Source organism: Drosophila mauritiana, chromosome 3L (genome assembly GCF_004382145.1).
Source record: "Drosophila mauritiana strain mau12 chromosome 3L, ASM438214v1, whole genome shotgun sequence".
Taxonomy (NCBI): domain Eukaryota; kingdom Metazoa; phylum Arthropoda; class Insecta; order Diptera; family Drosophilidae; genus Drosophila; species Drosophila mauritiana.
In genome coordinates this window covers 5,891,871-5,913,034 of record NC_046669.1, presented here as the reverse complement: position 1 = coordinate 5,913,034, position 21,164 = coordinate 5,891,871, and the positions used below count along the sequence as shown (strand labels likewise).

General features: G+C 43.4%; 6 protein-coding genes across 8 annotated transcripts; 2 read left to right on the top strand and 4 right to left on the bottom strand.

Annotated features, from left to right (window-relative positions):
- The first annotated feature begins 2,157 nt into the window (after window positions 1-2,157).
- Window positions 2,158-3,698, top strand: LOC117142069 (brachyurin). The gene is made up of 3 exons (XM_033305949.1): window positions 2,158-2,646; window positions 2,708-2,806; window positions 3,340-3,698. Exons 1-3 carry the CDS (start codon window positions 2,187-2,189, stop codon window positions 3,651-3,653), a joined length of 873 nt encoding a protein of 290 aa, XP_033161840.1. The 5' UTR covers window positions 2,158-2,186; the 3' UTR covers window positions 3,654-3,698.
- On the bottom strand, window positions 3,661-5,840 carry LOC117142066 (chymotrypsin BI). Its single transcript, XM_033305943.1, has 3 exons — window positions 4,627-5,840; window positions 4,393-4,568; window positions 3,661-4,324 (listed from the first exon to the last, which is right to left on the bottom strand). The coding sequence occupies exons 1-3, from the start codon at window positions 5,145-5,147 to the stop codon at window positions 3,693-3,695; spliced, it is 1,329 nt and encodes a 442-aa protein (XP_033161834.1). The 5' UTR covers window positions 5,148-5,840; the 3' UTR covers window positions 3,661-3,692.
- A 2,107-nt stretch (window positions 5,841-7,947) lies between these two features.
- Window positions 7,948-9,716, bottom strand: LOC117142068 (protein tantalus). Of its 3 annotated transcripts, none has more exons than XM_033305947.1 (3): window positions 9,433-9,716; window positions 9,303-9,373; window positions 7,948-9,127 (listed from the first exon to the last, which is right to left on the bottom strand). In XM_033305947.1, the coding sequence occupies exon 3, from the start codon at window positions 9,085-9,087 to the stop codon at window positions 8,287-8,289; it is 801 nt and encodes a 266-aa protein (XP_033161838.1). In that variant the 5' UTR covers window positions 9,088-9,127; window positions 9,303-9,373; window positions 9,433-9,716; the 3' UTR covers window positions 7,948-8,286. The 3 variants fall into 3 exon arrangements, with proteins under 3 accessions (XP_033161838.1, XP_033161837.1, XP_033161839.1); XM_033305946.1 differs by lacking the exon at window positions 9,303-9,373 and adding an exon at window positions 9,182-9,268 and having other exon boundaries at window positions 9,433-9,715; XM_033305948.1 differs by lacking the exon at window positions 9,303-9,373.
- Window positions 9,717-10,437: 721 nt separating this feature from the next.
- On the top strand, window positions 10,438-11,226 carry LOC117142072 (serine protease 1). The gene has a single exon (XM_033305952.1). It carries the CDS (start codon window positions 10,438-10,440, stop codon window positions 11,224-11,226), a length of 789 nt encoding a protein of 262 aa, XP_033161843.1.
- Window positions 11,227-11,514: 288 nt separating this feature from the next.
- LOC117142071 (serine protease 1) lies at window positions 11,515-12,356 on the bottom strand. Its single transcript, XM_033305951.1, has one exon. It carries the CDS (start codon window positions 12,354-12,356, stop codon window positions 11,547-11,549), a length of 810 nt encoding a protein of 269 aa, XP_033161842.1. The 3' UTR covers window positions 11,515-11,546.
- A 589-nt stretch (window positions 12,357-12,945) lies between these two features.
- Window positions 12,946-13,901, bottom strand: LOC117142070 (serine protease 1-like). Its single transcript, XM_033305950.1, has 2 exons — window positions 13,610-13,901; window positions 12,946-13,550 (listed from the first exon to the last, which is right to left on the bottom strand). The coding sequence occupies exons 1-2, from the start codon at window positions 13,867-13,869 to the stop codon at window positions 12,986-12,988; spliced, it is 825 nt and encodes a 274-aa protein (XP_033161841.1). The 5' UTR covers window positions 13,870-13,901; the 3' UTR covers window positions 12,946-12,985.
- Window positions 13,902-21,164: the final 7,263 nt, after the last annotated feature.

Below are 21,164 nucleotides of genomic sequence, written 5' to 3'. Positions count from 1 at the left end.
GCAAGTTCATATTTCCTTGTGATTTTAATCAAACGAATTTCACAAAAGTGCGAAAATTTCTTTAAACTCATAACATTTTCCAGTAAAAGTACTTTCATATTTACGATTGTAACTTATCTTATTTATTATCATCTTCGTCTTATTAGGACTACTTGTTCCTCCTTCCAAAACTGGCAATCATCATTATTCCTTTTCGAGACACACTTTTGAAAGATTTACACATCGACTTAATTTTGAACTCATTCGATTTGAATTCTGCATATGATTATTTTGTTTCTGTGTAAGAGTGCGTGCATGCAATTAGACGGATACATATATTTCATTCAGAGCTTAACTGTTAAATTAATATTTGGATGTGTTTATGCCTTTTTATCTTATTTATTTACAAATGTTCGTGTTTTCAATTTAAGATATTTAAGATGTTACATGCCGGGGGCGGCGGCGCATGTATGCATTTATATTAATTATGAAGTCGCACCCATATCAAATAATTTCGCTTCTCATTACAACTGCACTCGAAAATATTGTTCTCTTGACCGCTGCTGCTTTAAACCAGTTTAATCCCGCCTTATAAATTACATTATTATTATACACTTGCTAAGTGTATGTAACATAAATAAGATTAGCCATTTGCCATGCATTTGAATTAAGATATTTTTATCATGTGGGGATATGTGGATCATCAATGAAATTGGATCAACAGCGGTTGAAGTTCAGCGGTTTCAGAGCTTGATGATTTAAAATTAAGCATAGTTTTGTTTGTTCATACTAGATATACATCCTAAAGATATTCTCCTTTGGACTTCCTAGTGTATTTAAGTGTTCGACCCTCTGAAACGAGCTTCACACCCAGTTTGATTTGGATTCAGTTGGCTATGTGTTTTTTGTTACAGTTTAAAAGTTTGCTACGCATTTAATGTTTTAATTAGCTCTGCCTGTGGTGGGCCTGCTTCAAGGACTTTTTCCATTTATTATTGCCAATTTGCTAAATGTATCTATCAACGATTGTTGCGGAGCTAATAGAACGGCTATGTTTCAGATTTATAACGAGATAGTGTCATATGGGTAATTCGGTTTTATGTGTGCCTACCTGGGCACTTGACAGGTGTCGTTTGAGTTGTATAATTTTTAGAAAGCTGTGCTAATTAAATGGGTAAATCTGTCCTTCTATGGGAAACGGTACGGGGGTTCTGTGTGGCTCTTCTCTGTGAACTTGTGGTCAGTTAGACTTCGTCTCGGCCAGATTGTTGTGACGGCTTTTGTTTGGGCCCGCTCAACTTTAAGACGACCTTCAGTTGAGCAAACAAAAATTGTTGCATTAAATCCATTTCCGCTTTGATTCATGTCTCGCTTAGTTCTCAGCTTTTGTTTCAGCTGTTTTTTTTTTTACTTATTTTATTTCCATTTGATTCCATAAGTATCATGCTTTAATTAGGTTTGGAAGTTGTTTTGAAAATACCGAACCTTTTAATTGAATTGAGGGAAGTGCATCGGCTTTTATGACATCATAATGAGTCGGCAGGAAGCTCACACGTACGATCGGACTGTTTACTCATATCATAGGCACATCGCAGTTTAAACTGGCAAAATTATGAATGTGGGCTCTATGAGTTATGCAATTAAATCACAAAACCCCTTTGCTAATCGATGTCAGCGGTTTCGCCATCGCCGCCAATACAAGTGTTACAGATAAGCTCTAGCACAGATAATACAATTACATTATTCATAGAGTATAACATTTCAAAGGTGAATTTGCTTTGTTTTAGTAAAATATTCAGCAGGGAATGATATTCAAGAAATTATTATTATAAGACTTATTTAAAGTCTTAACGTAATAATACTTTCAGAAAAAATATAATTTACCATCGTTAAATGGTTAATTGCCTTTGGTTTGTCATCACTGCCAAAGATAAGCCTACTACGAACTGATTAATTTGCTCATGATTGGGTTTTATTGCCAATATGGGCCAAAACGATTCACACTTCTTGGTTTGCTTGCCCTGCTTATCGCCTGGAATATCGGTAGCATCGGCTCTATCAGTAGTGGCCAATAGACGATAATAAATCACCTCGGCTAACTCCAGGCGGGTTAATTCACCAAAGATTACCAATGAATTATGATACCCACGCTTCCTTTAAAATCCGTATAAAAGTGCCCGAGCTCTTGGCCACAACGAAAGTTGAAAATGAAATTCGCCTGCGCTACGGTTGTGCTCTTGGCCACCATCCTTGGGGCCCAGGCTGTGGACTGGAAGTCGGTCAAGAACCTGAACATCGAGACCCCGATGCCCAAGGTCCATGGCGAAACCCTGCCCAGCGGAAGGATTACCGGAGGACAGATCGCCGAGCCCAACCAGTTCCCCTACCAGGTGGGACTACTGCTGTACGTCAATGGAGGAGCTGCCTGGTGCGGAGGCACCATCATCAGCGACCGCTGGATCATCACCGCCGCCCATTGCACGGACAGCCTGACCACCGGAGTGGATGTATACCTGGGCGCCCACGACCGCACCAACGCCAAGGAGGAGGGCCAGCAGATCATCTTCGTGGAGACGAAGAATGTGATCGTGCACGAGAACTGGGTCGCCGAGACCATCACCAACGACATTTCCCTGATCAAGTTGCCAGTCCCCATTGAGTTCAACAGTGAGTGTTTCGTTACTAGTTTTTAATGCAGAAATTCTCAATTAACTAATGTACTATACAGAGTACATCCAGCCCGCTAAGCTGCCCGTGAAATCCGACAGCTACAGCACCTACGGCGGAGAGAATGCCATTGCCTCCGGTTGGGGCAAGATCAGCGACTGTAAGTGACCCTTAGCCCCTAGTAAAAATGAACTACAATTTTATAACTACTAGAGAAAGTTGTAGTGACTCGAAAAACATGTAGTGAGTGTTAGTTTTGAGCGATCTTAGAATAGAGGTTAATAAATCTATCCTAATACTAAATACTAAAATAAGTGAAACAAACCAAAATTATTCCAGAAAGTGACTAAAGTTATCAGGAAATTATATTTTTGGTATTTCATTGATGCAATTTACGATCGAAAAAACCCAATTTAATACTTTATTTTACCTTTGTCCAATCTTAAATCTCTTCGGAAAGGCCACTTAAAATTTATTATCAAAATTCGATTTTTATGGACTCTTAATCTGCTTTTGTTATTATTTCGCAACATTGTTTTTACACTTTATTTATATTCCTTTGTTAGTTTAATATTCTATTATTTATTTATAAACAAGATTAATGAGTTTTTAATCTTTAACAATGTTTCTAATAGTAGTTCCTATAACTATCTTAGAACTGTTCTAAACTATATTTCCTTACTTTCCACTCAGCTGCTACCGGAGCCACCGACATTCTGCAGTACGCCAGAGTTCCCATTATGAACAACAGCGGCTGCTCTCCCTGGTACTTCGGCCTGGTTGCCGCCAGCAACATCTGCATCAAGACCACCGGCGGAATCTCCACCTGCAACGGCGACTCCGGCGGCCCTCTGGTCCTCGATGACGGCAGCAACACCCTGATTGGAGCCACCTCCTTCGGCATTGCCCTCGGCTGCGAGGTGGGATGGCCCGGTGTCTTCACCCGTATTACTTACTACCTGGACTGGATCCAAGAGAAGACTGGTGTGGTCAACTACGGCAACTAAGCGTTGATTTTGATCTTAAAATAAACGTTTATTTTTGGGTTACAAGAAATAGAACTCGTGTTCGGAGTGTGGGCGTGACCGTGTTCGTGGTCTGACATCCTCGGAGATGTCCTCATCGGAAGCGGGTCTCGGGTGGACATCTAGTTCGTCGGGCACATCGTCTTCCAACTGCTCCTCCGTTTCCAAGCGTCGACTTTGACGTGGTTTTCCATATTCCCTTACATACTGATCGAAGAATATTGCCTCCGTGGTATCCTGGTGGGCACTTACACCAGTTTCATCGCTGATCCAATCCAAATATGAGGCAACTTTGGTGAAGGCCGCTGGATAGCCTCGATCACAACCGTATATGCTGCCAAAGGATGTAATTCCCACCAGGACTCTCTTCTTCGAGTGCCTCCTTTGGAGAACCAAAGGTCCTCCCGAATCCCCATTGCAAGTTGAACGCGCATTCCTTCCACTGGTGCATATATTTGTACCTCGATAGGATAGCGGGAAGTTGGACTTGCAAGTCCGTCCATCGATTATCTGCAGTTGGACGTAGCGCAGCACATTGCTGATCGCATGGACTCCAGTGGCATAGCGACCCCAACCGGATGCGATGGCCAGTTTGTTTTTAAAACTGCGGTACTCGTAGTGCCTCTTCGGCAATTGAATAGGATGTATGCGCTCTAAAATGGTGTATAAATTTCAAAGATAGGTAGTTCACTTTGTTTAGGAACTTTTCACCAGAACTCACCATTAAAGCTGACGGCATGAGGCAGTCTTACCAGAGCAATGTCATCCTTCAATCTCTTTGGATTCCAGGTGGGGTAGATTTGGAAGTTTTCGCTAGGCACCATCAGTCGAACTTGGCCCTTCTCCTTGGCGTTCTTGATCTCATTGGCGCCCAAGAAAACCAGGGCCCTCTTCGCCCTGCATAATGGAGAACCTTAAGATGATTGGATCGTTAGTATTTCCTGTGGTCACTTACATGTCAACACAGTGAGCCGCGGTGATGACATGCTTATCAGAGATCAGTGAGCCACCACACCAGTATAGACCCTTAGGTCTTTGAAGCAGCATTCCCACCTGATAGGGAAAACAGTGGGGATTGCCCACATCACCGCCAAAGATGCGATCCATCGCCATCGCGCCCTCGGGCAGCATCTTCTCCATCAGCGGCGTGGTCTCCAAATTGAGAACCAGTGGCTCCCGATCGTCCTCTTCGCTGAAAGCGCCCATCTCCCTGCCCATTCCCAACCCCTTCATGTGTCGACTGTCCACATTGCTGGCACTCATTTCCGCATCGTGCTCCAGGGAACCGGATGAGGATGCTGAGGAGGAAAATGGGGAGGACGAGGAAGTGGAGAGACCCGCGGGGCCCGGGTACATGGACACCAGGTACATCGGCTTAACCTGCTGCCAGTCCAACGCGATGCAGTGCATCGTTAGCCATGTCAGCCAAATGAGCAGCAGCAGCGTGGCACTTGCACTTGCAGATTGTTTTGACATTGGCTTGGTCGCTTTGTTCGCACACGCATTTAATTTTTAATTGCGAGTGCAATTGCTGGCACTTATGTTGATTCGACTGCTTTCACTGTTAACTGTGTTTCCTTTGCATGGTTTCCTGTTTAGCTGAATGCCTGGATTCTAAAACTGCTTACTTCCGGGACCTTCAGCGTTTATAGGAATACTAAAGTACTAGGGGGTACAACTTCGTGGAGGCTTGCTTTCGTGCTAATTTTGGCGACTATTCTAATAAGATTTTCCTATTTCAGTTTCTCAATAGCTTTTTAGATAATTAGATAATAATCTTTTATCCTGGCCTGAATACACACCGCTTACAAATTTTAAAAAGGTTTTTGTTATTGAAATTTAGATTTCTCAAGAAATCTTGAACTGCTTGCTATGCTGCTTCTTAATAGTCTTGTGCTGCTTGTTCCGTTCTATCCACTGCTTCCTTGACAGTTGAAACCGCTTTTCCTTCGCCAGCTGGACTTCCTGACTTCCTTTGCTTCCTCTTGTAACCCACTTCCGCGCCGCTCGCCTCCTGCCGCCACTCGTTCACCCACTGGTCACTTTTGTTTTCCCGTTTCGCAAAGCCGTTACGCTGGTTACTGGACACTTAACCGCTTTGAAAACCCCAGTTGAAATCGCAACGCGCGTCGTAACCTCCAGTCGCCAGTACTGCTTTCTTCGCGTCTATTTAGCCACTGCGCCGGCGCGCAGGTTGCAAGCATTTTTATAAACTCTTTTGCCAACAGCGCTGAAATTGCGCGCCGCCTTAATTATTTCATCTATTTGGCTGCATTTCAGCTGGCCGCGCACAAATGCAGTTGCACCAATTTGGATAAATTTGCCACTGAATAATACGCCTGTCAATCGACCAGCACTCTTCATTATTTGCATCTGACTCGGCTCCTCTTTTCATTGAGGAACTGTCACTTTTCGCAGTCGGAATCCGCCCTTTGGCTCGATCGGGGGTCCGCATTTTAGTGGAAAATGGAAATATGTGCCGCATAGGTTACATTTCACCGTGGATCTCGGGCCTGTGTTTGTGGTTTTGCCATTTAAATTGAATGCGAAGCTGTAACTCTAGTTATCCGCCCGCTTTGGCGCTATTACATCACTCCCCACTTCACTCACTTCTCGCTTTAACTCCATCTTCATTATGCATTTGCGATCGTGTTTTATATATTTTTTCTTTTCTCTTGGTGTCTGCGAAGACACAGTCTTCCATTGAGAAAAGAGCTCCAGTGGTTTGTTGTAAGTGAAACGACAACTGGAGCTGTTTAGTTTTACTATTTGCAAGCCGCCTTTGCTCCATCTTCAGACTAAGTTGGGATATTATTTGGTCGTACAGTCAACCCTCTGTAAGTTCAATTCGATTCGGATTCCAGATAGCATCTTACTAAAAAAAAAAAAAAGAAATAATAAGATTGTAATATGTAAAGAGGTATACTTATGATTTAATGCCTCTTATTGATTTAAATATCAGATAGAGTTTTCTGTTACAAATTAAATATTAAAATTCCATAAATTTTCCAAATATAGTTTCTACAAATAGCATTGATTTCGAGTCTGGTTTTTAAAAAGATTCAAGTTCGCCAAGCTTGACTGTGCGATTTGTCTTCAGCAACCACAGTGGCTTCAACTTGATGGTACGACTTTGATTCAAATTAAGCCGTCTACTGGGACTGCAGACCTCAAGGTTATTGCCAGGGCAGATGTGGCAGGTTCAAGGGAAGTGGCATGAGCTGGGTTTGGTATGGGATTGGGGGCGGACACCTGTCTGCGGCTCATAGACAAATTAACAGTTTTCCATTCGATTGCATGCAGCACTGCAATGGCATGCGCAGAATTCTTAGCAGGAAATGAAGTGCAGCATAAAATATGCATGTGTTGTTAATTAAATTAATTCGTGCACCGCCTGCCGCTGGCTGAGATAATCAGCTTTATTTGGTGTTGAAAGTATTTCTGTTACCCGGCTGGCCATTGTTGTCGATTTAGGAAATTACTGCGGTCTGTGTGACTAGCCAAGCAAATAAATCAAATCGTCTCGCGCTCGCCGCTGATGTGATATGTTCAAATCGAATCGAATTGAGGTAAATCAGATCGGGATTGGATCGAAATGAAGCCGAATGTAATGAGGCTGTAACAACAGTGAGGCACAACAGCTTGATTATGCAAATGCAACAGCAAATGCACCACAACACAGAGCGCCACTGCACCACAGCACCACAGCACCGCCACCCACCTCCCCCTCGTTAGGCGGCGGTGCAGTTCGATATCGTGCGGTGGTGCGTCTATATCTATATCTACGTATATATTTGCTGCATAATCGCTCCCGTTGCATGTTGCACTCATTAATAATGGGCGCGTTTTTGTTACTGCATTTTATTGCACTTGCTAATCACGCGGCGGCCGTTAAATAATTTAGCTTGAACGCCACCCGGCTCGCACAATTCGTCCAGGATTTTGGCCACCTTGGTGCGTTTCGCTTCCGTTTCGCATTCGAATTGGTTTTATTTATTAGTTTATTTTAGTGTTCCTCGTTAGTGCATTGTTTACCGCCCCAAATCGGCCTTTATTTATTATTATATCACGAAATTGGCACCTCGGTTTCAGCTGGAATTTGGCTAACTGATTACTGGACTTCAAATTAATACCACAGAAACGTCTAGAACTAAATTATAAAGAAATCTCAAAAAACGATTTTATTTTTTGTCCAATAAATTATAAAACATAAAACATATTCATTACTTAAAAATTAATTCATTATGAGTCCCACAGTGTTTAAAAAGATAAAAGATCTCTGTCCAGTGATCGCACAGGATTTTCCGAACGACAGTGGATGGATATGTATTTTCAACTTTTATTTATTATCTTAATAGCTAGGCACAGAATCGTATTCTATGGCTGGATAAGTTTAGCTCTAGGTATAGCTCTTATTTTCTTTTCTTCTACATGCTATTTACACTCATATATAACTTGTATGGGGCTTAAGACTAAGGTGAGAAGTTAACCAAACGAACGTAAATGCTAACTTCATAATTGGTAATCAGTACATTTATTTTTGGGCACTATTAGCTAGTTTTAATGCAATGCAGATTAATGTGGGTATGCGTATTTGATGGATCATTCAGTCTCTCTACTCAAAGCCCGCCGGTTGCATGAGGAACTGGTGCTGGCTGCTCATTGTCGGCAGCTGTATGTCTTCCATGGTCATGGATGTCTTGGGGATGTCGATGGTCTCCGCCGATCCTCCCGCCTCTCCATCATCACCCTCCAGCATGGCACTGTCGAAGCTCTTATTCAGACGATCGTGGAACTCGGTCATGGAGATTTTTTTGAGTGCGAAGCGCTTGCCAAAGGTCTTCTTCACCTTCTGGCGGCGTCTCTTCGACAGGATTTTATTCTTGTTCAGGCCATCGCTGAAGGATATGGCGCGGCGGAGTTTGCGACCCCACACCTTGACTACCTTCACTTGGCTGCTGATGGAGCACTCCTCGCTGTCGTCCTCTGCATCGGCGGCATTCTCATCGCTGGGTTCCTCGAAGATTGTCTCCAGATTGGTGGGCGTGAACTTTTTCATGCGCTTGCTGGTGTAGATCTTTTCGATGCTCTTAAGGGTTTGGGCATTTGTGTTCAGCTCTTTGCGTTGCTTCTTTTTGATGGGTTTCATGATGGCGCTGCAGATCCGGTTAAAGTTGTCCTTGGACACCCTGGCGGGCATCCTGCGACGAGCCACGCCCGCCCGAGCTCCGAAAGTGGAACTACGCCTGGAGGATTCACTGATGCAATCACTGTCGTCATCGTTGTCCTCGCAGCGACTCAATTGCGAGTCCACATCGTCGGAGTCTTGCGATTCACTACTGACATTGTCATCGGATTCGGGTGCAGCTATGGGCTCGGATGTGTCCTGCATCTCCTCCATGTCCGACAAGGCCATCTTCTTTAGTTGCCACGAGAAATTCGAGTTAGTGGGTGACCTGAAGTATGGATTTTAGTGCTAGTTTCAGATAGACATTATTCTAAAGGCCTACCCGTTGTCTTTTGCTTGAAACGTGATCTTGGCAAAGTCGTAGACTATGTTATCCATTATATTTGCCGTTGAATTTTAGAAATCATACCTAACAGTAAAAAAAAAACGGAATGCATACATACTAGTTATATTTTTTGATTAAAGGTGTATTCCTTGTATCCTAGCTCAAAGATATCAGTTGAAGCCATCGGAACTGCTCAGTAACTTGAGTTAGAAATCTTGGAAGTCACAGATTACCTATAGTTTACTAACCTCTGCAAAATAGCTCATTTCCTTGTTGTAAAACCCTTTTTTCTGCAGGCGTCTGTATGACAATACAGATCTTTGTCACTCCGGGGGGTAATTTATCCACAAATTCCTATTTTTAGGCAAAATATATCGCTGTCAAATAGGGTTTTTCCGAAATCTGGGTTTAGCTATATGCAATGATGCTGGAAAATCCTATTTTGCATTTAATTTAATGACAGAATTACAACTTTTGTGTTCTTTTTGTAAAATAAACAGCTTGGATTAGAGCTGGTTCAACCACTCATAATAGTATCGATAGATAGTGTACTTGTGTTCAGCCAACAGCGATAGTTCCGGATAAGTGAAAAGTTATCGACTACTTGTTTTTCCGGAATATTCAAAATAAGTGGCACATTTACATTAAGAGTATTTAGTAGCATGAAACCGAATCTAAGGGGCTTTTCTAGAAGAAAATGTATGCTGCCTAATGATGATGTCGGAAATTTCCTTTTCTCTAAAAAACTCAACTGTGCAAACGAAAAATGTGGCAAGGCCTAATTGGTTGGTGAATTCGCTTACTGAAAGAGTGGTAGCACTGCTTGTAAGCAGCCGTTCCATTTAAATAGTGTAAATGTATTTTTTTTTTATTAAAAGAAAGGCTACAAATGTTTTAGTTAGCAAAGAGTTCAAAAGTGGGGACCGTAAGTGTGTTTATTTGTTTTGGAAAATGAAATAAAGTATATTCTCGTTTAGCATAATAATGCAAATATATTTTATTGTCATAATAAATCCAAACTTGACAAGCCTCCTTTGATAATGGCCACATTTAAATCTTATCGAAAGTGCCAATTTCCATTGGAAAGATTTCCTCAAGTTGGCTAACTCCGCACACAAAAAACATGAACCGTGGTTATCGGAGAGTTGTAAATTATGTTCCCAGCGAATTATTTCGTTTCCGGTTGAAAAAAGAGCTATAAATGTGGCGACTTTGCTTGTTTGCATTTATTAAGTGTGGTAAACTTAAGGAACATGAAGGTACTAGCGGTCCTGCTTCTGGGGGTGATTGCCTCCGCCACGGCGTTCGAGAAGCCGGTTTTCTGGAAGGATGTGCCCGTGGGCAAGGCCTCGATCGAGGGTAGGATCACCATGGGATATCCTGCCTACGAGGGCAAGGTACCCTACATTGTCGGCTTGGGCTTCAGCAAGAACGGTGGAGGCACCTGGTGCGGCGGCTCCATCATCGGCAACACCTGGGTGATGACCGCCAAGCATTGTACCGATGGCATGGAATCGGTCACCATCTACTACGGAGCCCTCTGGCGCCTGCAGGCACAGTACACTCACTGGGTGGGACGTGGCGACTTCATTGAGCACGGATCTGGAGACATCTCCCTCATCCGCACTCCCCACGTGGACTTCTGGTCCCTGGTCAACAAGGTGGAGCTCCCCAGGTACGACGATCGCTACAACAACTACCAAGGCTGGTGGGCTCTGGTCTCCGGATGGGGCAAGACCTCCGATGAGGGCGGCGTCTCCGAGTACCTGAACTGCGTCGATGTCCAGATTGGCGAGAACTCCGTGTGCGAGAACTACTACGGCAGCTTCTCCGGCGACCTGATCTGCATCCCCACTCCCGAGAACAAGGGCACCTGCAGCGGCGACTCCGGTGGCCCACTGGTCATCCACGACGGCAACCGCCAGGTGGGAATCGTGTCCTTCGGCTCCTCCGCCGGCTGCCTCTCCAACGGTCCCAAGGGTATGGTGCGCGTTACCAGCTACCTGGACTGGATCCGCGACCACACTGGCATCTCTTACTAAAAACATGATTTAATTAAATAAAGCAATTATAATAAAACCTCCTGAAAGTATGATATTAATAGAGAAGAATAGTAAAAAAGAAAATAGTCAAATGCTTGAGGATATGACATCCCTCACGAGTAATACTAATATTTCCTGGCATCTTAAATTGATGATCATTTTGTTTTTCAGAATAGAGTTTAGTTAGCTCAAGGAAGTAGTTTAAACTGGGACAGAAAGAAAATGTAATGTCCTATAAAAAATTTAGCTTCGTTAAAGAAAAACAAAGGATTTGAGTGCACTATTTTATTTCGTTTAATTTCTCTAAATGGCGAACTTTATTAGTAAGAAATGCCAGTATGGTCACGAATCCAGTCCAAGTAACCGGTCACTCGGGTCAATCCCTTGGGGCTGTTGGACAGGCATCCCTCGGCGGAGCCGAAGGACACAATGCCCACCTGACGATTGTCGTCGTGGAGGACGAGTGGTCCGCCAGAGTCGCCGCTGCAGGAGCCCTTGTTCTCGGGAGTGGCATAGCACAGGTGGTTGGAGGTGATGAAGTGGCTGCCGTAGTAGTCCAGGCAGACACTGTTGTCCGATATCTGGATGTCCACGCAGTTGAGGTAGTCGGTCATCCCGCTGCTATCAGAGGAAGATCCCCAACCAGAGAGCAGGGCCCACCAGCCGTAGAAGTTGTTGTAGCGATCGTCGTATCTGGGCAGCTCCACCTTGTTGACCAGCGCCCAGAAGTCCACGTGGGGAGTGCGGATCAGAGCGATGTCGTTGTGCAAGTTACCGGTGTCGTACTCCGGATGCGTAATGAGATCCGATGAAACGTGGGTGAACTGCGGCTGGTGGCGCCACACAGCACCGTAGCTTATGGTCACGTAACTGGCTCCGTAGGTGCAGTGGGCCGCAGTGAGCACCCATTCGTGGCCAATGATGGAGCCTCCGCAGTTCCAGCCACTGCCGTTTCCATTATCGAAGCGCAGAGCTACAATGTAGGGCACTTTTCCCTCGTAAGCAGGATATCCATTGGTAATACGTCCGTTAATCTTCTTGCCAGCGGGCATGTCCTTCACGGGAACAGGCTTTTCAAGGGCCGCCACCAAGGCGAAAGCCAAAAACAGCAAAACTCCTAGAACTTTCATCGCTCAATTGATTTTTACACTGAAAACAATGCCACTTGCGGCACTTCTTTATATAGGCTGCCAAATGAGTGGTATCTATTGGCTCTAAATATTCGTAATCAGTTGGTTCCAAGATTTACGATCTGCTTTCATATTCGATTACTTCGGGTTCCAGCAATAATTGTCATCCAACCTAAGTAACTTTGTGTATAGAATTTCCATAAAGGAGCTACAAAAACGACGAACTTTGCATATTTTTTCCTGTTTCTGCCACTGCTGTCTAGAAGGCTGATATATTGTTATTTATGATTGTAATTTATGAAATCAAAAGGAATAACTACAAATTAAATAATTTTTAAAGCTAGAAAGTATACTATAAAATAGTCTGCAAGCATGATTAATGCCATTATCGGATGTACATATGTATATAACCAGCGAGATGCGGTGGTAATATTGATCATGCATACGAGATGATTTAAATGTTGTTGTAGTTAAATTTCTTAAAAAATTCGGACATATGTTTGCAGGTTGCGTATTAAGCACGAATATGGAATCGGTACTTCTGCTAAATTAACTTGTAAAACTGCCATGGTTTTCCCAGAATTAAGAGTTTTGGTTTTAGTCATTAATCGTTTTTATTCATGCTGTGCTTAGTAGGAGAGGCCGGTGTTTTCCTTGATCCAGTCCAAGTAGCTGGTCACACGGGTGAAGCCAGCAGGGGCACCGGACTCACAACCAGCGCTGGACACGAAGGAGGTGACACCGATGAGGTATTTCTCGCTGGCCAGGACCAGGGGGCCGCCGGAGTCGCCGTTGCAGGTGGACACCTTGTTGGGGGTGGCAACGCAGATCACGTTGTTCGTGGCGACCAGAGAGCCATAAGTGCTCTGGCACAGAGCGACGGACACAACCTCGAACTCTTCGTACTGCAGAGTGTTAGCGACGCTGGTGGCGGAATCGGAGGTCTTGCCCCATCCGGAGGCAATAGCCCGCTGTCCAGCGTAAGTGGAGTAGGTACCGGCGATGGCGGGCAGCGCAACTTTGTTAATGGAGGAGGTGAAGGAAATCGTTGGGGTTTTGATCAGGGAAATGTCGTTCCTCAACACAATCGAGTTGTAGCTGGCGTGCTGAACGAAGTTAGCTGCGGCAACAGTCTGGACCAGCTGGGCATTAGTACGCACGGTGGCTCCGTAGTAGAGGGTCACAGAGGAGGCACTGAGAGATATACATTATAATTTAAAACATTTTGTGGGTAAATATATAAGTTAACTCACCCAGAAGTGCAGTGAGCAGCAGTCAGAACCCAGGTGTTGTCGATGAGGGAACCACCGCACCACCAGCTGCCGCTGGAGCTGGCGAAGCTGAGTCCCACCTGGTAGGGGAACTGGCCAGCAGTGGCGGTCTTGCCGTTGGTGATGCGACCCTCGATCTTGGTCACGGCGGGCAGATCACGGGGGTGGATCGGCACCTGCTGGGGCAGCAGACCGGCGGAGGCGGTGGCCAGAGCCAGGGCGAAGACTACGAGCACTTTCATGATGGTCGGAGAACGAATGATTCTTTGCCGGCCACTGCAGCACTTTTATACCAACTAATTGGGCCGCTTATCATTGGCCGTGGCTCTTGTATTCTGACCAAGTCACTTCTGTTTATTCGCGTGAAATTGCTTATCAGTGGTGGGTTTTGGTCCGGTTTTCGATTTTATTTCTTTCTTTTATTGATGTCGGCCAAAAAGGATGTAGTCCCACTTATCGGCTTTGATTGACCCAAGCCAAAAAAAAAGTATCTGCTGTTATCGGACTTGTGGGACACCGGTGAGATTACACACCGCAGGCTTTCAATTAAACGCACTTCACAAGCGAACTGGCGGCAAACGTCGTCCACTCGAATGATAAGTGGTAAGTGATAAGCATAGATTTCGCTAAATGACGGCAGTGATATTTTGCCAAACGAACGACTTTGGCTGACTTTTGCTCTGCTTTAAGATATACACACGTATATTTATATCTGGGAAAACCGGCTAAGCGAAATCGGTTTAATCGAATTATTTGATTATTTTCGGGAGCCATCGATCAGAAATTGTTTACGGCGACACTCACCGCAGTGAAGTGGCTGAAATACCCAGTGATTATCTGATGGCCGGGCCCAAATCGTATTAAGCATACGCAGCGGTGTGCCAAACTTGCCAACTCATTTGAGTGGGCGGGCGGTCAAAGGCGACAGTGGCAAGTTGAATCTGGGAAATTGAAATCAAATCGCCTTACGTGTCGGGCATGCAAAAGCATACTGGATTTTGGGGCCGGTCTCCGGAACAGAATCCTGCAGGACATTAGCACATAAAAACAATTCATTGCCTTTCATGCTGACACATGTAGTGTGTAGTTGCTGTCGGGCAGTGACTTTTGTGGGCCACTGTCCGTGTCTGGGCCATAAATGCCAAGCATAAAATAGATTTCATCCTAAAGGAGCAGCGGACACTTGGCCTGAAGAATTTTTCATTTATTTAATCCTTATATTAACTGCATTTTATTGATTTTCCTCTGCCGTTCGTTTTGTTTGCCCTGCACTGCTGAGCGCTTTTATGGTTGCTTCTTTCGCTGATTGCGGAAAATTTCGCTTCTTTTGTCTCAGACTCTCTGGAGGAACAAAGGAAACTAATTTTCCTGAAATATTTGCTCTCATTGTTTGTGGAGCAGCAGTTTTAAAGCAGCCCAAAAATAAAAAAGGGTCGCACTTTAAATTGCTGGCAGAGACGTATGTGGTACACTTAGATATAAATGTATATTACGTATACGTAATGCGCTCACCCGACACACACGCTTATTAGACGCATTTCCGGCTGCGACAACGACAGCCTGAACAACAATGTCCAGTCCTCTCGGATAAAAGGAGCACTCGACTTACCCAACCAGTTGCGTAGATGAGGGGTCGAGTAAGAAAAGGACCCGAATATTCATCAGGATATGGCTACGCCTCTGGTTCAAGTGGATTTGAACACAGTTGGGGTAAAAATAATAGCATGCAAGAAAGCTTAGAAATAAATATACATATTAACTCATATTTTGCGACACGTTTTCACGTTAAATATTTTCATATTTTTACAAATTATATTTTTACAAATATTTTTAAAATTAATAAAATCTCGAGAAAAGATCCAAGCACTTTTGTTGCTAAAATAATTATACTTGGATTAAATGGGCTTCGATGCCATTTTAATAATTCAAAAAACTATGAAAATAGAGCAGAGATCTTCTTGCTAAAATTCTGAACCCAATTATATACTATGTGTGTAAAAGTCCTTAGGAAGGCATTTGAAATGTCCCCCAGCGTGCGCGCTCCTTTGACGAGGAAAAGGACGAGACGACGACGACGACAAACAAGATTGCAGCAATAAAATTTCGACAAGTGAACAACAAATGATAAACGAAGCAGCAGCTTGGGATAAAAAGCAGCAGCGGCAGCGAAGGGAGCAGTTCCCGGAGAGGTCAGTCAGTTGGTTCTGTTGGGGAGCACTTGAAATGCTGGTGGCTGGCCAAGGACTCCGTCCGGCTCACTTCAACAGGGTTTGGCCCTCTCCGGGACGACCATCTAATGTGAGCCGCATCGATTACGCTTCCACTGGCACTCGGATTGTGTGTTTTGGCTGTCGCTATTCCCCCAATCCAATAATGTTGAAACAGGCACTTGGAGAAATATAAAGAAATGCCCTGTTAACGTATACTTAAAACGATTTCAAGGTCCTATTGAAAACACAAAAACTGAAACACTTATATAAAACATATATACAATAAAACCATCTTAATTGGCCATAATAAGTATATAAGTATGAGAATCTGAAGGATATTGCTATTTAATGAGCTTAGAATCATTATGATTGCTTTATTTGTTAATAATTTCCTTCGAACTTTCGGGCAGTGCAGCAAATATCGTTCAGCTAAGTTTTTTGTATTAAATTGTGATGAAAATGTCGCTGTGCCTGCGGTCAGCTCAAGAAATCCGTCTCCGGCTCCTTGTTGACCAGAATTAATGACAACTGTCTGGCCCAGCTGACCCGCCCAAACTGCTCTCATCTTGGTCCTGTCGCAGATGACTTATCACAGGGAACTATGTCTATTCTCAGCTATAATTCAAATTGCTTTTCGGGATGTCAACAGCAGCCGCCTCATTAATCATGCCTCCCGGAATAGTCATAGTCTCACATTGCGTATGAGTAATGTGTTTGCCAGCCACCTTTTTTGCAGGTTCCCAAACATGCCAAGCAACTTATCGCCTCATTTTATATCATCCCATTTTCAAGATGTTACTCAACCCTCTGGGTAAAATGCATTGCAAAAGTTTGCCATCGAATTTTTTTTTCAAAATGCAATTTGCTGGTGCAGTTTTGCTTGGTAAGTAGAGATGTTAGAGTGACTCACGTTTGAAGGGAGCACCCTTCCCTCAATTTTGTGACCTAAGTTAACCCAGGACTTAGCAGGTCCTGGGACTTGGTCAAAGTTTTGTGTTGCACTTTGTCAACTCGTTTTTAATGCGCGATGTATTGAAAAAGTTTGATTAGGGAGCAGCTGGCAGACTGAGGAGCTCTTTCCAGGAGGAGCTCTTTCCCACCAGAAAACTTGATAAAAAGGCGAGCTTAGCGGCGAATGGATGACGAGAAGTGGTGGTGGGCATTGCACATACGCCCTGTTGTCCCGATACCATGGCTTCGACCAACTGTCAATATTCTGACACAAATCCGGCGAACAGACGACAAACACAAGTGGCCCCCATTAAATTTTATGCGCAGGGATCAAACTAAGTTATTATATGGGGATACAAAAATGTGTATGCATGAATATCGACTTGGCTTGGCAAATATTTGAGAAAAACGCACAACGAGGACAATTTTTGCTTCCTCCGTGATTTTCTATCAATAAGTTGACGGCATCCCGTCGACTTTTGCATATGAGAAGGCTCAGCCTTTTTCCAGCTCGATATATATAAATATAAATTCCTGCCATGCAAACAAATCCTTTTCGATAGATTGCTTTTGGCTGGGTTCCTTTTTTTTCGCCACCGTCGCTTTTTATTATTGTGTGCCAACGCCAGGGATTTTTGTCTACTATGACAATTGGATTTTCACGGAGTGAAAGACGTAGTTGGGTGAATGTTTCGAGGCGAAACAAGTACGTGTCCCCATCGGAGGTGGTACTTGTCTGCTTATTGGCATTGGCACATTGGGGTATCAAAAAAGAGAGGAAGAAAAGGAAAAAATGATTCCGCTCGGCCCGTATCAATGACTTGTGAATACTCACTGTGAATTCATCCTATTGTTCCGGGCATTCTTGGCATTGAATATTGCAACTTCCTTTGTGTAGTTGCAGTGTCTTGTCTGCCAGAATTTGAATGCAGTCTGCTATTTTGGTCGGTGGGATGTGGGGAGATAGAATAGTTAATATCCTGTGCAGATTGCTCATTCAGTCGGGAATCCCCTTTGTTGGGACTTCATTAATGCCTCGAATTTATGCGATCCTCTTTTGAAATATCTCCGCATTCCGCTTGACGTAATGTTTGGCTCTTGTTTGTGTCGGAAAATATATAACTACTCATCAAATTTTAGCATGCAAATATTTATATGAATATGCAGCTGGGTCTGGCAAATGCTATATGGCTTATAAACATTTTGTTTGCCAATATATTTTTTGTTTTTGCCCTGGCTCGTGCCGCACTTGCTCTTGTTGTAATTTCGGTTTATTGTTTTCTATATATTTTTCTGCTTGAACGCACTAAAAGCCACTCCACTGCCAGTCAACCATTCAATCCACCTTCCTCTGGACGGGTTCCTCCCATATTTCCTCCTCGATGCCGGCATTTGTTTGTTTTATGTCTTTATTCTGTGCCCTGCCGGAGGAGCAAAGTATTATTATTTTTTGCCCTACTCCAGCTGCCGTCGCTCTCCTTTTTTACTGAGTGATGGCTCTAGGTAATGCCAGGATACCAGATACTCGCACCAGATACCAGGATGCTAGGATGGAGGCATGGGGATTTCGGTGAGTGCTCTCTGAGCGGCTTTGCATATGGCCGTGAGTGTGTGGACTATCTACTTGATATGTGCGCAGCTTTTGGGAAAATTTTCGAGACCCGGAGATGTTTCAATTATTGTTACTGCTTGTTGGTTGGCCCAAAAGCAAACGCACTTCCTTAAGTATTCCTCGAGTTCCATATATAGCCAGAATGTAAGCCATTAACTTTTCCCGTCAATCAATTGTCACTCCCAAAGGGGAAAACAAAAGGCAGGAAATAAAGCAACAAGGAAACAAAAGGCACGAGACCATGACAAGACATTTTACTTCCATGCGAATGAAATGAAATCAAGAGAAAAGGGGAAGTCTGCTTTCGACAGATGAAATTGTTGACTAAGGATTGCTCTTACAGGCGAATTCTTTGGCTTAATTACTCAAAAAACTAAGAATGCTTAGATACTAACGAAATTGTAGTTATTTTTATCAGTCGGAAAGTTACAACCAAAGCTGATAAGAGGCGTTTTTGTCTGAGACTATGTCACAATCTAATAATCTAAACATTTAAGGTATTTGGTGATACCCTCTCTTCTTTTCAATAGGCTTACAGAAAGATCTTTTCACCATTGACAATAAATTAACTTTTATCGTAAAAGAATAGGTTTTAATGTGTTAAAATTAAAAACTATCTTATCAATGAAAAGGCACTTGAGGCATTTGAATGAATTGCATAAACAACAGCACAAGCCATCTTATCATTTTATCAGATGATTCGTAAAATGACTTTTTCATTGAGAATAGATAGAAAAATCAAAATATAAGCCAGTTGTTTTGGGCAATTGAATGTCTTAAAACTAATTTAGAAATCTACAGCGTTCCTAGTTCCTAGTTCATCGAGCGAACCCACTTGGACCAGAACAAGTATCGCCACTCCATCAGAAGTCAAGCCAAAACTCTTTGTCTCCGGGTCCGAACAAAAAACCAGCGAACTTTGCAGTCAAGTCATTGTGGTGGATGCTGAGTGAACTTGTTTTCGGGCGTTGGTGGTTCAAGTGGAGCCACCAGCAGAGCCACACCAAGACCCAAGTGTTGTTTGGATTTCATTATACAATTATCTTGTTACCAGAAATAATGGTGTCGAGCCGGGCAACATGCCAAAAGCATTCAATGAGCCCGATGCGCCCTCCACTTACCCCTGCCGCTGTGTGATCTCGGTGGGTGGTTGGACTGTCAGTCAGTCATTCACTCAGTCTGTAAGTCCATACCCAACCAAGCCCAACCCAATCCCTGCCAGATTCACACACACACACACATGTGGGGTAGCCGGATGTTGAGCGCGTTAGGAAAAGCAGGAAGTCATTAGCCGAAAAAACTCTGCTGATGGCGGTTCCAACTGGGGTTGCAAGGAGCCAGTAATGCGATAAATAAATGAAAATGTTTGAGTTAAATGAATTAAGTGTGTGATAGACACTCTGCCAGTGTGTGTGTGTGTGTGCCACTTGGGTTCGGCATGGGGCTTTTTTGCTAGAAACACTTTCGGTGTTGTCCTGTCATCGCAAGTGACTTGGGGTTGTTAAGTGCTGGAGCAATAGTAATTGTTTGGCGCTTAATTAGCCGAACATCATTCAAAGTGTCTCAGGCACACGGCCAACTAAGGGGTTAAGAAAGTGCCAGTCAAAGTTGCGCTTAAGTTAAATTATTTCCTCGACTATAAAATAAAAATCATCAAGGCAGAAATTTATAGTCATCCTAGTTTTCCTAAAGTGGTTACCCAGAAATGCCAAGCAATGCGGTTAAGAACACATCAATCAACGCGTAACCAAAGTTATTTAATATGTTTTAATGTCACGTATCCTTCAAAGGTAACCGCATGTATAATGAAAGGCAATTATTTCATTAATTTGTTGGCCAGTTAGTTTAAACATTGGTGTACATATATACTTATATCAATTTCATTAAGGAAGGGCTGAAGTCTCCGCTTCTGTTCTTAATTAACTTATCTCTCTGATTGTTAGCCATGTTGGAAATGACCATTCATCATCAACATTATTATGGCTGAAACTATTAGAAGTCATGGTCATTTTCGCTAAGTGCTGACCCCGAAATGCTGAGCTTGCAAATCGGGAGCGTCTGCTCTGCTTTTTTGATTTTTTCGGTTGGCCAATTTCGACTCCATTTAATTAATTATGTAGCCGACTCATGGGCCCGCCAAAAATCGTTAATTAAGTTGATTGCTTTGAATTGGCTGTCATTTATTAGCCAGGATTGCGTTGTTGACTCCCCGGTCGAAAAGTCCTTTCGCCCCATCCGTTTTATTTGGCCATAATTGATGAGCTGACAGTACGTTAATTGATTTTGCTCTGCGCTTAGAGCTCCTCCCTATACGATGCGGGAATTGATTTTATTAGCTGCCACATGAAACGGACCTAAATATTTAATTGGTGCGAACTGGGTCAGAGGTCAAGAGGAAGTCGCACTGATATCAATAAACCAATTCGACTTTGATTGTCACACTCACCGGAATTGTGAAGATTGAACAAGGTTACCGGCGGCAATGAAACAAATAATGATTCCATTATAACTATCATTGGACCAATTAATAAACTGAAATTTTGAATCAATTTATTATTTTATCTGCTACATAAAGACTTAAAGAAATATGTCATCTGTGAATGTCCGCCGGCTGGAAAAATTGATAACCAATAGACCGACTCAAACAAAACCACTTGACCGACTGACTGCCATGGGAAGCCAACAGAAATGGCCAAAACAAAGTTGACTTCAATCATCAGGGAAGTGAAGTTTATGGCCAAGAAGGAGGCGATGTTCAATCAGA

Excerpts from the sequence above, each read along its gene's own strand:
- LOC117142072 (XM_033305952.1), top strand. The coding sequence starts at position 10,438 with ATGAAGGTACTAGCGGTCCTGCTTCTGGGGGTGATTGCCTCCGCCACG.
- LOC117142068 (XM_033305946.1), bottom strand. The coding sequence starts at position 9,237 with ATGGATAACATAGTCTACGACTTTGCCAAGATCACGTTTCAAGCAAAA. Across the intron at positions 9,128-9,181 it reads TTTCAAGCAAAAGACAACGG|GTCACCCACTAACTCGAATT; the intron begins GTAGGCCTTTAG and ends TCCATACTTCAG.
- LOC117142069 (XM_033305949.1), top strand. The coding sequence starts at position 2,187 with ATGAAATTCGCCTGCGCTACGGTTGTGCTCTTGGCCACCATCCTTGGG. Across the intron at positions 2,647-2,707 it reads AGTCCCCATTGAGTTCAACA|AGTACATCCAGCCCGCTAAG; the intron begins GTGAGTGTTTCG and ends TGTACTATACAG. Across the intron at positions 2,807-3,339 it reads TTGGGGCAAGATCAGCGACT|CTGCTACCGGAGCCACCGAC; the intron begins GTAAGTGACCCT and ends CTTTCCACTCAG.
- LOC117142066 (XM_033305943.1), bottom strand. The coding sequence starts at position 5,147 with ATGTCAAAACAATCTGCAAGTGCAAGTGCCACGCTGCTGCTGCTCATT. Across the intron at positions 4,569-4,626 it reads GCGGCTCACTGTGTTGACAT|GGCGAAGAGGGCCCTGGTTT; the intron begins GTAAGTGACCAC and ends TCCATTATGCAG. Across the intron at positions 4,325-4,392 it reads TCATGCCGTCAGCTTTAATG|AGCGCATACATCCTATTCAA; the intron begins GTGAGTTCTGGT and ends ACACCATTTTAG.
- LOC117142071 (XM_033305951.1), bottom strand. The coding sequence starts at position 12,356 with ATGAAAGTTCTAGGAGTTTTGCTGTTTTTGGCTTTCGCCTTGGTGGCG.
- LOC117142070 (XM_033305950.1), bottom strand. The coding sequence starts at position 13,869 with ATGAAAGTGCTCGTAGTCTTCGCCCTGGCTCTGGCCACCGCCTCCGCC. Across the intron at positions 13,551-13,609 it reads GCTGCTCACTGCACTTCTGG|TGCCTCCTCTGTGACCCTCT; the intron begins GTGAGTTAACTT and ends TATATCTCTCAG.